Below are 15,125 nucleotides of genomic sequence, written 5' to 3'. Positions count from 1 at the left end.
AAGGCTAAAGGAGTCTGGAAAAACAATCAATCTCAACAAGATCAGATCAGATCTTTGATTGATGCTCCAATCCAAAATTTGATGGAAACTTACTCTTTCTTCATGGATTGCTTTTTATTAGGCAGATACCACAAAGGCAAGAGGTCTCCTAGTGACTGCCTCGTCCCTCTTGAAAGAGGGGCTGTGACTAACAAAAAACATTTAAAATCTGTGTTAGAAGGTTGATAAAAAAAGAAATACCACCAAAAGCATTAAGTATGAGGCAAACCCTGAAAAACTGGAGGGTTTCTCAAAAGCCTGAATACTGGATGATAATAATAATATTAATAGAGCATGGTAGAGATCAACATCTAAGACAGCTCCTCAGTCTGAAGGACATACAGCCTAAAAATACACTGAAATGAAAGCAAAGGAAATTGAGGAAGTATTTTTATATTTTTGGTTACTTTTTGAATTTTATTTTTAGCCCTGAGTTTTGCTTCCTAATCACTCCTACTTGTTTAGTTTACTGACTGTATTACCAAGTTACATATTACTAATCCGTAACTGAATTATATTACTGACTTGGGAATATATATGTTGCACTGTGTACTGATGCACCGATTCCCATGGGTACAAACATGTTCATGTAACAAGCAGACAGCTGCAAGTCTTCAGCTGCTGTAGACCTGTCACAATTCCACTTTGTTTTTCCCTTTAAGAAAATAATCTAGAATCATTCGCAACCTGAGAGTTTAGACAGTGAAAGCTGTATTACAAGCCATACTGAAACCTAAAAACGTCTACTTACCAGAAGGCAAAGCAAAGCAAGGACAGAGCAGGCTCTCCATGAAGCCTAGGAACATTCAACCCCCCACCGCTGTTATTTCTACTGAAGTTCCAGAAACAAAAGCTACAATTTTCACAAGCCCTTAAGCGATTTAAGATTCATTAACATTCACTGCAATAGGATTTCAGCTCCTAAACCTCAAGTTCTTCTGAAAATGTTGCCCATACATTTTTAATGCAAAGACAAGCTTATATTAGGCAGGAATGCACAGCTTAGCAAAATGCATGCCACAACCAAGATGTTTTAATGCTCTGTCCTCAACAGGACCTTAATGAAGACACACTGGTAAATGCAATTAGAAAACACTAATCAACATGTGTACATCTCAACTGCTGGCAACAGCATCTCTATGGATACTGCTTGCAGGTCTAAGAGACCCCAAAATAGGACTTAGCTGAACATCAGTTTCTACCTCCATCATTAGAAACATTAGCTTATTGCAACCTAATGGTGTTTTTATCTTAAAAACTGAACTGGATTAGTAATAAAGAAAAAATTTATGTCATTTCTACAATTCACCTGTAAGTCAGCAGCCTGATGACTGATCAGTGTACCACATTGATAGTGCTTACGTAAATAATCTTTCCATAAAACACAGGCATTCTTCTGTAACATACCTGTGGCAGACAAAGTTAAAACGAATTACTCTGAAGTAATATGGCCATTACCATCTTAAAGGTCATGAACAGATAGCAAGAGTTGAAGAATTAAGAAATTTCTGGTGGAAAAGTGATCAGAAATGACCTTCTAGTATGCAGAAGCAGCTGTTTACTCTTGGCAGTCTCATAAAAGAAGCATCTACAGAATGGCTTAAATGAGAGTAAGTTTTAGTGTACTGTATCGGATAGTTCAGTAACCCTTAAATTCCAACAATCTCATGCATAAAAGCTTCTCTGCTAAGCTCAATGAGCCATGACCACAGTTTAATAATATTTTATTCGTCAATACAGGACAAAATATCAAGTACATATGCACGTATCTGTCACAGGTCAGGCTAACACATCCTAATGGTTTATCCTGGATGCAGATTATTAATCTCTGTACTAAGGGAGGGAAATATGCCACAGGCCAAATCAAACACCCTCCGTATTCCAATTACTAAGATGCCTGCTAAAATTTCCACATGAAATATTCAAATTCACCAGATTCTTATTCAAATCAACAAACATACCCTGAACACCAAGAAGCTAAAAATCTTTCAAAACTCCTCTTAAAAACAAAGTGAACAGACCATGGATAACAATACTCCTAGTTAAGACGCAGTTCTGCTAATGCACCCAACAGGAGCCATGCTGACCTCAGCCCCTGCTCAGACACAGGCGCTTAGGGACAGGGTGGCACCCAGGCCATCCTGGCTATCCTGACTCAAAAGCGATACGTTACATTTTGCTTAGATGTCAACAGGTAACCCCCAAACTGGCAGCATTATTAGAGATTACTAGGCAGAAATATCCCAACAGCCTGAACTTATATTTTGGCTTTTTTAATGCTAACCAAGTTACTGCGCTTTCTATTGGCTAGATTTCCCTTACAATACCCAGCAGTCATAGGCAGACTCTTTAATAGAGCTGGATTCTCTCCATCTGTGTTTCACCTCCAAGAAGAACTTGGGGGAAGGAAGTGATATTGCATCATTATTAAAACTAATATATCACCTAAGCATCCCTGACTGCTGAGGCATTCAGCCTAGGCATCCTGGTCCAGCCTGGTGTTGGAATGCTGGAGGAGAACATGGCTCCTGCAGCGGCTGCAATGGCTACGTATGGCTGCAAAGCTTCTTGATAATCACAAAAAAACATTACACAAGTAACGTTCATTTTTGCATATAGCAAAGATTAACGATGGAAGTTAAATTCAACATTTCTACCCCAGTGAACATCTACATTTGTGAACACTTCCTTCAGTAGTTGGGTAATGACAAGTACAGAGAATTAAAAAAAAAGATTCTAAAAATATACTACTCTTTTTCCCCTGGATTAGCGTGTCTACAGTTAAATATAAACTGTGCTCCATAAATTATCAAACACAATGTCAATTTCTGAAGTGCACTCCGGAATCTCTCACAGAGCACACGAAATACAGAATATTTTTTTCCTGGCCCAGTTTAGTCTAAAGAACAATATGCCACTGTGCTAGATCATGGAGCTAGTCCCCATCAATGGTCACACTAAAAATGGCCACAGCCACCACCGTAGCTTTCGCACTGAATTTTTCAGGACCCTCTGCATCAAGCAAAGAGATTAATTCCCTGAACAGCTGCTCTCACAGGAAGGGAATCAACAGCAACATTGCCACAGTATAGCTGGCACACACATATTAGGAAGCATTTCCAGCATTCACGCTTTCTGCTAAAAATCAACTTCCCCCTACTCATCTACTGCCAGTAACTTCATTTGGAACAAACATATACAGGGAACAGTATTAGAACTATTTTTATTTAAGGAGCATTTGTTTATGTGCATTATTACTTCTACAGTGTCGTGACTGTGCCTTCTGCTCTACAGATATAACAGCATGAGTCTTTGCCCACAAGTTCTTCTGCACATAGTAAAGCAAAAAGTCACTGACCACCATCTGAAGATAAGGATGACCAGTAGAAGATGAATAGAAGTACAGCAATTGACAGCCACATTTATAAACACTTAATCAAGTAAAAAACCAAACACCTCCGAGTATATCTGATCCCAAATCCAAACACTTCACCACAGTAGTGACTTAACTGCATGAAATAACCTGTGTTTGAGTCATGAATTTTATATTATCTAACATCAAACTGCTGATGGCTATGGCAGGCTATGTGTCATCTTAGAAGGACTGAGAAAACACATGGCCTCCTCCCTAGATTAGTGTTCAACTCAGTAAAAAGGTGTGGTGGTAGTAAATCACACAGGCAGAATACTAACCTCTCAAACCAGAACTACTATAAAGAGGTTGACTACCATACACTTTAAGCACACAGACATCAAGAGTTTAAATTAATCCACATATTAAACAAAAAATCCCCACTGTGAAATCTTCTGAGGAAGTTTAGTCTACGAATAATAATTCTCAAATTCACAAATATCAGGTTTGCTTTTAATAGCAGTAAAGAAATGTGGACTTCTGGCAACTGCCCTGGCCTGCAACAGGAGAGACAAGGGAACAGAGTCAGTCCCTGGAATTCTATGTCCTTTCTGGACAATTAAGACATAACATTACAAGAGCAGTCAGATCTACCTTAAATTATAAATTGTGATTATTGCTGTCTCTGCTAGTTTTCCAGTATGCAATAATGAAAGATCCTTAAGAGGAGGGAAAATAAGAAGGACAAGCTTCCTTCATCCCTCATGTTCCTACAAAAGCATTTCTACAGCACTCAACCTGGGAGTAAATACTTCGCAGTGCTCAGATAAAACAATCTGCTATTCCAGATAAGCGTGCATGCAATTACAGACCAAGACACAGGGCCCACGCACAGTGCAGTTACCTGCTCCAGCAGCAATCTTTTTGGTCTCTACATGGAGGGTCAGATGGGACATTCACACCAAACGTCCCTCTGGAAGCAAAAACCAGAGGGAGCTGTTTGGTTTTCCTTCCACAGCTCAGTGAACGCACCCAGGTACGCAGCAAAGTGGCTGGATCTGAAGGACTTATGCTACTGGAATGGCTCCAGTGGCATTGCTGCCCTCCGCCAACACCGAAAATCACTTACGTGGACACAGACACATTACGCGTGGAAACTTCTCGAAGCACTGTGAATGGCAGAACCACCTCCCTTAGTCATTTGTGTTGGTTTTGAAACAAACATACATTTACCACACTGCCTCTACCTACAAGAGTTCTGAATGCTCAAAAGCCGTCAAACACACTACCATGCCGATTCCGAAAAATACTGGCATGTGGCTCCACACTGGGAAAAATACCAACCCACAATGTTTAAGAGCTTTTATAACAATAAAAAAGTTTAATATTAAAACAATGAAATAAATGAAACCAAGTATTTTCCCCCCCTCTGAATTCAAGGACATATAACTTCCTATCACAACAGCATCGCTGACGCAATTGCGTGTGCCTTAGCAACAAAGGCGTACTACAGAATTTTATATACATCATGACTCTAATGTCAAAGCCAGGCTTGTATTTTACTGTGCAACTAAACCATTTCCAGAGAGCATGCATAAGATTTAGCCATTTTTTTAAATTAGTTTTTTTCTGAATATTCTGTCTTTTCACCTCATTTAATTAATGACTCCTAACTGGTTCGCAGCATTTCCTGACTTACAGATTTTCATCATTAAGGTGGAAGTCCTCACATAGGACACAGTCAATGGTAGAACAATAGGTAAGACAGGCTCTCAGCTTCCTCTCTACTTTTTGGGGCCCTAAAGAAGCAATAATGCATTAGGAGCTCCAAAACATTTAGGAAAAACATTGATTACAGTGACAGAAAATAAAGATCAACCTGATGCCGGTTCTATTAAGCTAATTCTTAATGAATTTATGCAGGCAATGTAAATGCTACAAATAAAAATGTTAGGTAGTTGCAAAAATTAATTGCATTATTATAATCTCATCTGAAAGCATTCAGTTTCTAACACTGATGTTCCAGTGCTATTGCAAACCTGGATACTTAAGTAAGTAAACAACAAACAAAAGGTCTCATCTTCAATGCCCCAAGCTATCATCCAAAACTGGTTATAATTAAAGGTGTGAACAACAGAGTAACAAACCTGCAAAGTCAAGGTTCTGAGAAATTAATGGGCATCACACCACTGCACCAGTTCAAATTTATCACTCATTATCTCCCCGACTAGCACAGTGCTGTTTCACATATTAGTACCTCCTTCTCTTTCCTCCAAGCCTTTCCTGCCTTTTCTAGACGGCTAATTTTAGACAATTACTGCCTCTGACACATTGAGACCTTTTCTCCCTCAAAGCTTTCTTCTTGCTGTAAAGCTAGTGACCTACAAAAGCTCCCCGCACCTAAAATATTCCAGTATTTTAGAAAGTAAAGATTGATCATTTGAAGGGAAAAAGCAAGCAAGCGAACAGTCTTTGTACATCCATTTCTCCAACATCCTCACTTTAAATTATCTCAAATAGTTAAATGTACTCAAATGCAAAGGCAAAGGAGAGGTACGGGTCCCCATTAAATGCTATTTTTGTTAGGATTGAAGCTATTACACTTGTTGAGTTGAAACGTTACCCTTCTCCTTGCAAAATTCTTTAGAAACCGAAAAATGCGCCCTGCTTTTAAAGTTACTTGGAAGTCCTACGCTGCTGGTAACTGGACATTTACACAAACAACTGGAAAACATTACATTATGCAAACACTCTTTCCCTTCTCATACAAATCCTAGCATTTTCCTCAGTGTCCATTCAAACGAGAAGGGAAGATACACATGCATGAACACACACATAAAAATACATGCATACCCATCTCTTCCTCTGTCCTACTCTGAACGAAAAAAAAAGAGCAAGCGAGGGAGAGGAGTGCAATGGGGGAAGGGTGACTTTCCATCACAGATTAGCAAATTCTGCAAAACCTGGCCTATCCTTTACAGAGGTACCATGCTTCTTAACATCGCCTCACTTGCAAAAGGACTGTTTGTGCCCACTTCTCCCCCAAAACCCCAATGACATTGAAAAAATACTGCATTGCAGTATTTGCCAGTGCATCAGAGTGTATCCAGTTAGCTGTCCCACAGACAAACAAATGTACATTTTAATGTGTCCAGGCATGCAAATGAGTTGTCTAGTGGACACAGATTGCCAAAACAGACAAGTGGATTTGTTGAGTTATCTGAATCTCTCCCCCTCTCGCTATAATATTCTCTGCTGCTGCCCATTTCTTGCCTGGGGTGTTTGCTGAAATTATTTTGAAAGTGCAAGTTCCCAAAGAAAACAACAAAATCCCCTGCTAGAATATGGGACACAATCATACTTCATTTCTTTTTAAAAACCTCGGGGTGTGGAGTGGCTCCAGGTTATGTACCAACAGTATGAATTACACACAGAAAATAACCTGCATTTAATTAGTACACTCCCAGCATACCAAGTAGGAAGGTTGAGGAAAAAAATTCACTGTAACCTAGAAGATATTATTTCAAAAAAATTAATACATTAAATATATGTAAGACTAATGCAACTGGATTTTCTTTCAATAGAGTCACAATATTTAAAAGGACCAAATAAAGATGATGAAGACTACTCCACACCCATTCAAATGGGATTTTTAAGTATACCCCTTCCAGCTCTTGTAACCATCCTTTGTCACAACAGCTCAGGCTCACTTTGAGAGAGCTCAAAACGGTAAAATTAATAAAGAGGAAGAAAGCGAAGGAGGCAACCAAGCTAGACACAGGGATGCCTCTCCACTGTTGACTAACATGGGAACTTGATTAGTAGAGTACATGGGGATACGATTTTAAACTGATGGCTGGTATTCACGTTGCATCAATATCCAATTGTAGTATCTCATCCCTTCTGACTAGTAGTTCACCAAGAGAACAATTTTTTAAAGAAACTATCATGTCTAAAGACAACTACATTTTCTCTACCTTTGTTTGAGCAGAAAGAGGTTTTAAGTTTTAACCTTTTAGTATTTGTAGCAATCTTAATTTCACTAACTTAATAGCTGTTTTTCTATATGGGGATATACAATGCAATCTTTTACATGCAAAAAGAAAATGTCATTTATGTACATGCAGGCTGTATTCATTAATAAAATCTTAAAACAAAGAAAAGAGGAAGATTGGGGCAGGAACACGTGCGCCATAAAACAAGGGTTACATTATTTTTAAATCTTTGTAGAAACACCAAATTGAACAGAAAATGAAAATGTAACTACTAGCTGATGACTCTTAAAACAAACAATGCAGCTGTGTATAATAAAAGGCACCCTTATTTATTGTCATGGCTAAGTTAACAGATTTAGAACACTGTATCTCTGTTTTCAACAGAAGAAAAATTATTTTACTCTCACGTACAATTACAATGCATGTCAGAATACATCTCTGTGCACATGCACAGACTATAAAATATAAAATTTTTCACAGGCACACACACCCTCGAGATTCCTTGCCCCCCCAACATTGTAAAGCAGTGCAGTTGTCAGAGGGCCATTCAATTACTTCTTCACAGAAAGGACTGCAGCAGAAGCAATACTTAAAACAAAGCAAATTAAAAGGGGGATTTAATTTCTTTTTTATTCATATTTAAACTAATCACTATCATTCCTGCTTCAATAAGCATTCCAAGTAACCCTGCACCAGAAAAAGGAAGAAAGTAAAAATATCCAAAAATCAGAAGACAGAAAGAAAGGCGTGTTCTATATTCTTGCTTTGCTTCTCCTTGTGCCTCCTGATGTATGATAGATGAGTATTTTCTGGACAACCACATTTTTTGTATCTTTTACACTACCGTCTATCACTTACTAGTCTACTACGCTTTTCTAACACTTCTAGCACCAATTGCTATTTCCCATTATTGTTTGCCACTACAATAAGAGACCATCGCAATTAGTGAAATATTCAGCTGTGGTTTAAAAAGTAAAGTTGCCACAAGGAGCCTGACAGTGGAAGTGGATATTGCTCCAGCAGATACATAATAAGACTGTGGCTAAAGGTGGGGCTGGAGACACAGAGAAGAATAATCTCATTATTTTTGTAAATTCTGCTCAGTGCATAAACCCTAGGATATGGTGAACTCCCCTGAACTGATTATTCTGCCATATAACCATCTGATTTTGTAAAAATACCAATATCACTTAACACAAAATCACTGCTTAGGGTAAATTCATTCTACCTACTGTTCTCATAGGGACATTTGCTGGAAAATTCTAAGAAATGATTTGCAGAAGCTATCAGCTGTGGGAGTTCACTATTATACCTCTGTCAACTTCATTCAATATAATTTACATTTTTTTTTATACTGCCTCACAGGATTCCTTGCAATTTTTTGCACGTACAATTTCACAGCAGGGAGGGGAAAGGAGAAAAAGAAAGATAACCCTCTTTTGCAGAAGAGAAAGAACAGATGCTTAAAACCAGATTTCTAGAAATCACTGTAAGCCTGAGCCAGAAATGTAATTAACACCTATTTATAAAGAATAATTAAAGTTGTGACTGCCACAAAGAACAGCAGAGATAATCGAGGTAGCCCCTGCTTTTTTTTTAGATTTTTTTTTTTTTTTTTACACTGTTTGCAGTATTCCCACATGATTGCCACCTGCTCCCCCACTCAGCTTCCCCTATGCTCGTTTCCCCGGCAACCTTTCATTGGCTTTTCCTCCCAGCTATCGCTTTCAGTTCGGCTGCTCAGTCTAATCTTATTTGTTTTACACCCATCAAAACAAGCAGCTAGACAAAGACAATCCTGTAAGAATGGGAAAAGACCGTCGCTTTGTTTCCCCGTTATAATAAATATCCGCGGCAAAAGTCTGCAAAACGTTAAATTAAGGGAAGGGGGGACCCCCACACCCCCGCACCCCCCAGCATCCCATGGGGCTGGCAGGAGGGATGGGTATTGTGCGGGTTTGGTCCCAGCCCCCACCCCGGGTCGCCCCGTTCGGCACAGCCCAGAGTCCCCGGCAGTTGTATTTGATCATGCCATTTTGCACAATCTGTAAGGAAAGCACAAAAGAGGGGACGAGACGAGCACGTCCGGGCTCCTCTGCCAGGAGAATATAGTCTAAAAATAGAAATACTATTTTTCACATAAATGGCTTTGACTTCTCCTGGCATTTAAAAAAGCACAAAACAACACAGCTCCCCCCACCCCCCCAGCCCCCACCCCGACACAAAAAAACACACCCTTCCATCCACCCATCCATCCATCCTCTACAGCACCGGCTCCATAGGAAACGCAATACCTGAATTTTAGAGGCGATTATTAGGTTTGTATTTAAGGCTGGTGTAATACAAACGGAGATTAAAAGGCATCATCGGCTGCCTGATCCGCCAGGCACATGCGGTACAATGACACCGTGACTGTCAGCAGAGACCATCCTCGCTCAACTGAAATGCAACGTTCAATGGAAACGCTGTGAAGTGCCATCACAGTTAGATACGTTAAATAGATATATAGATATATATACACACACAGGCAGACATATCCCACAAAAAAATAAACAAGGGTCTCTAATTTTATTTTATGACTCACAATCCGCCACCCCGAACAAAAGAAATTCACGAGGCACGCGAGAAGCGAGACAAAACCCCATAAGCAGGCTCTCCCCGTTCACTTACCATTTTCAAGCCATTCCACTCCATCTGTGATCACAAAGATGGACCCTTACAGCCCCTCACAGAGTCAAAAGCAAAAAGAGCGTTATGTAAAAGCTGACATTCCTTCTTACAGCGCTGCTGCCCAACGATGCAACAAAATCGACATATACTAGGCACTGCAACACATACAAGCCTCCTCCTCTTTTTATGAGGTCATGACAGGAAACTCTTTGAAATACAATATGCAGCATTTACTGAAGCTCATATAAATCACCCTCTTTTAAAATTACCATACCTATTGCGCAGTCCACCAAAAGAAAATTACCAATCTCGAGGCTTTCCCACCCCCCCTCCCCCCCCCCCCCCCCCCCCCCCAGGATTTTGCTCTGCATTTGTATCTCCAAAATGTCAATGTGGAAATTAACTCCCCCCCCCACCTCCACCACTTTAAAAAAAAAAAAAAAAAAAGCCTCTTCCTCCTTTTGCATTTCAGTTAGCCACGTACCAGCCTTGCATTAGAAATGAGCTTTTTTCTTTATTCTGAGAGAAATTGCAATTACCTTAAAATGACAAAGTACATCCTTTATTAAAGGATACGCACACATTAAATATGAAAGAGAGAGAGCGAGAGAGAGGGGGAGAGAGAAAGGGAGGGGGGAAAGGGAGAGATCATGTACAAACAAATCAGTAGCAGAAAACTAAATTCATGTGAAAACACAGACTGAGAATGATGCAGATTCGGGGAAAATCTGTATGTTAGCTTCTATATCTACCTCTATATATATATAAACCCGCTACAATCCGATTTTAAATCTACTAATACCTACCATAACCATTCTTAATGGCAAATATTGGGTCTTGAAAGGCTTCAACTCTTCTACAGATTTGCTAAGGTTTCAGGGAATTATTTTTATTATTATTTTTTAAAGATCCACAAAGCACAGTGCTAGACGTTTGTGCAGCGCAAATAATAATATTAATAATAATAAATTTTCTATTATTTTTTCTTTTTTTTTTTTTAAAAATCAGGTACCGCTGTCCCCGTGCGGCAGCCCCCGGCGGCGGGCGGAGCGGCGCGGAGCCCTGCTGGAACTGGCTGCCGGCGTCTCCCCTTTACATCCATTTATGGGACCATCTGTCAGCGGCGGGCGGGCGCTGATTGGCCGCCGCCGCGCGGGGAGGCGTTGCGACATCAGGTGCTATTGAAATTAGCCGCTGCCAGATTGACAATGTTAATGATTTGGTGACCTCTACAACAACAGAGACCAGATTTCTGAACTGCTGCTTGTGTCTAGTAATTAAGGCCCGGTTGAAGAAACAACACGCATCCCTGTATTTTTAATTTTTTTAAAAATATTTTTTTATTTTTTTCATTTTATTTTTTTCATTTTATTTTTTTTTTTTTACCTCTTCCCACCCCACCGGCGCACTCGGCCGCAGCGATGTCATACCTCGGCCATGCTTCAGTGCCTACATCTTCTTACCTCCTGCACACCCGGCTCCCAGGTCCGGCGTATTTTAACCACCTTATCTTTTTCGACAGTTGCTTTCCGGAGAAATGCATATTTAATGATCTGCCTCTAGGCTTAAAGGCACAACAAAAGCACTTCGACATGCATTTAAAGCTGCATTTATTTTCAGGTACTATTGATCTTAATAATCAACCCATCTCTCCTTCCTTCGGCCCTGTGAGTGTTGTTTGCCTTTTTTTTTTAAAATACGTATTTTTAGAAGTGGATTTGATATTGCTGCCACTTGATGCTGTCTAAGGCACAGCAGACACCTATTTATCAGAGCACTCTCCCCGAACGACAGTAGTATTTCAGAATTATTTCACCACCTTGCTTCATTATTCTTCAGCTCTACAGGAAATAAAATGATGGCAAACTTTGGGCATTTAAAAGAAATTTTTTTTTCCAGCCCTAGAGAGGAACGTGCTTAACTTAACAATGCACACTCATTAATCCTCCACTTGCTGCCACCAACAAACTAACAAAACTTCACTTCCAAACAACAATATTTTACCGCCTCCCAAGCATGGCAAGTTAATTAAAAATTCTCACAAGTTAGGAAGCATTCCTTTATCTTACTTGGAGTTATTTTCCTAAAGCACATTTTGGCAAAAGTAACAAGGCATGGCATCCTGTAATTGCAACTAACCTTGAATTTATGTTCACATCCACCAAAGCGACTGAGTATTACTCCATTAACATACGTACGAATCATTTAATTTTACCATTCACACATTTATTTCAACAGTCAAGTAAGTTTTTTTAAAAATTCAGTATCATTGCAAGCATTTTTAAACCTAAGAGCTAAAAACGGAGAAAGCTAGGATGGGCCACGTTATAAGCTCACTTAGCTTTCCTGGAGAAAGATAACCTAGCTACAAACCACCAAAACCATTTTCAAAAATATGTAATCAGATAATCATTGTTCTGGAAGTTTTTTGGTTTTTTTTTTTTAGATGTATAAACATGCCCTCCAAACTACTAAGCTCTGAGCTGGCATTCTGTGCATTTTAAATTTCCTTAAACCACAGACACACTCGAACACACACACAGACTAAACACACCAGTAAAACATATGAAATACAGGAAGCATACAAAATCTAGCTACAAACAGACCAAGCAAAGAGAAAAATCACACTTAAAAGACATCATACAATCTATTTGTGGAATGAGCACTGAATTCAATTAAAATATGAACAATGTAAAAGGCTGCAGAGGATTTCTCTCACCATGCATCTTTTTGAGCACATTTGTAGCTTGGTCAAAACTAGTAAAGATTAAACTAGCTCCTAAGATAGATCTCCTAGCTCAAGTGATCTATTAGACTGAACACACAGGCATAAAAATGCTACACAGCTAGTATATTACCATACATTCTTGTGCAAATATACATTGAATATTAAAGTTAGATTTGTAATGCAAATTTTTACTCAAGGTCTCTTCAGGGGTTAACACCACCAAAGAAGGCATCCAGAAATTATTTTAAAGTCTTTTCAACTTCAGCCTACTTTGTTACTATAAATTCGTTATGAATATCAAAAGATTCAGCCATTTTTCTGAAACGACAATTGCATGCTGCTCCTCTGAAAAATTAGCTATCTTATCAGTCTTATAAACCCAGGTACTCTGCACACTGACCACTGTCCCCAAAAGCACCCCACACATGCAGTCTTTCCGAGGAACGCTAAAACAAATGCTCAAACACCCTCAGAGGCCTCTGTCTAAAGACAAAGGCAGAATCCTATTGTTGAAAAAGTCAACCTTATTCTCATGTTTCCAATAGTACTATTTATCTTTCAGGGTAAGGGACTGACCACCGCATCACGGTTGTGACATTTGTAAAGCATCAGATTCTCTATACAGTCTCTCCAGCATCAGCCAGCAAGCCCCTGAGCAAAGCATATTTTTAATGCAATCTTCCATCCCCACAAAAAGAAACTTGTCTTAAACAGCTAATCCAATATCAAAATGAAATCACAGGGTTGTTTCCCAGCCCCCCCTCCTTCTCCTTACCATAAATGAGCAGTTTCTTGACTCATTAATGACAGTTTCCCTTAAAAGAAGTGATCTCATATCACTGAGCCCCTCTCCACCACGCATACATCCCAAAGGTTGCGGGTATCTTAGCATCAGTAGCCGCTAGCAAGCTCTCTCATACAGAGCCCAGATGGACTATACCAGAAGCCAATTCAGCGTTAATAACTACCTACTCTGTGCAGTTTAGAAGCCTTACGTGGCATAATGTCCTAGGCAACAGCAGCCGATTGAAACCGCAAATAAAAGACAACCCAATTCTCAAAAGCATCAAAAGAAAAAAACATAAATTGAAGAATGATTTTTTAAAAAATCTCTTACTTTCCTAAGATTAAACTGAATCCTTCACAAACATATGAAAAAGGAGAAAAAACAGATGCTGCCCAGAGAAAGTGACAAAATATTACCTCATTATTTAACAAAGCAGCATTAAGCGTCCTGCTGATTTCAAACATCTTGCCACAGATTTTGGTTAAGAGAAACAGAAAGAATCCTTTGCAAGCCCTCTGTCTGCAAAGGGTTCTTCAATTTTCTTGCGCACAACAGAATAGTCAATATGTTATTTCCCTAGAGTTCGCACATTAAAACATCTAGTCAGTAAGCTGAATTTTCCCCTTATCACACTGTAGACTCCTGTTATATGTACTGCTCTCTTTGCAAGATTAGCCTGCCCCAAACATGGCTGTTGTTTAAACTATTCTTTAAAGTAACAGTTCACTCCATAACCACCAGGTGGGCAGTGTACACAGATCCAAGTAACCATCTTAAAGATTTTTCTTGGAATAGCTGCCGGTTGCGATATACAGCATAAATGCCCCTATGCTTATCAAGCGGGAGGGAAAAAAAAAATTGCAGTTTTATGCCCTTTCCTCCCCAGAGGCAAGCCCACACACAAACCCCCTAAAAATCACTTAACTTTTACCACTCATTTTTTTTTAAAGGGATCTTAAAATTTACACAGAAGCATTTCATTCAGCAAAAGTGAACTAAAAGGTAAAATCCAATCAGTTCTGAGAACAAAGTGTAATTAAAAGGGAAAGCACGTCCATAGAAATGGTCTGTACTGCAGAAGAAACAAAATTAGTATTAAGTTCGCAACAACCATGTCCTTTCATGGAAGCACAAAATTCAGCACGTAAATAATTCACATGTGGGTAGAGTCTGTTAGAAAATATGAATTATACCTTCAAGCAAATTTGAAGACAACTTGATAAGATACTGCTATGACGTATTTTGGCTTCAATTCATTTATGAAGCCACTGTTGCACGCAACAGAGCACAAGACTAAAACAGACGGAAAGGATCCAGTTTTCAACTGCACCCAAGTCTCCAAAGTTATCAAACTGCCCCCATTCCTACATGTCTGTAAGCTATTTAAGTATTAGTTTTTTTGCGCTTTAAGGTCACATACCTCAAAGAATACTTGCATTACTATAAAAAAAAAAGAATCCACGCAACACTCTACAGCAGCACCCAGAGGCTTGAATGAGATTGGGATATTTGTGTTAGGTGCTGTACAAACACATCTGAAAAGTCATTTCATAC

General features: G+C 39.2%; 1 protein-coding gene across 8 annotated transcripts in view; it reads right to left on the bottom strand.

Moving 5' to 3' along the window:
• ELAVL4 (ELAV like RNA binding protein 4) overlaps positions 1-15,125 on the bottom strand; it is an 83,134-nt gene that overhangs the window by 52,040 nt on the left and 15,969 nt on the right. Inside the window, exon 1 of one of the 8 annotated variants that reach the window (XM_040611174.1) lies at positions 13,988-14,186. The exons of 1 other annotated variant lie outside the window; for it this stretch is intronic. In XM_040611174.1, coding sequence (XP_040467108.1) covers positions 13,988-14,035 — 48 coding nt within the window. In that variant the 5' untranslated portion in view covers positions 14,036-14,186. Of the gene's footprint in view, positions 1-9,680; positions 9,857-10,056; positions 10,343-10,862; positions 11,089-11,486; positions 11,521-13,360; positions 13,453-13,559; positions 13,692-13,987; positions 14,187-15,125 lie in introns of those variants that run through there. 6 more of the 8 variants (XM_040611173.1, XM_040611175.1, XM_040611178.1 and 3 more) reach the window with 6 other exon arrangements.

This window comes from Falco naumanni, chromosome 11, assembly GCF_017639655.2.
Source record: "Falco naumanni isolate bFalNau1 chromosome 11, bFalNau1.pat, whole genome shotgun sequence".
In the NCBI taxonomy this organism is placed as follows: domain Eukaryota; kingdom Metazoa; phylum Chordata; class Aves; order Falconiformes; family Falconidae; genus Falco; species Falco naumanni.
Note: the sequence above shows the minus strand (reverse complement) of the source record. Positions and strands in the feature narration are given on the sequence as shown.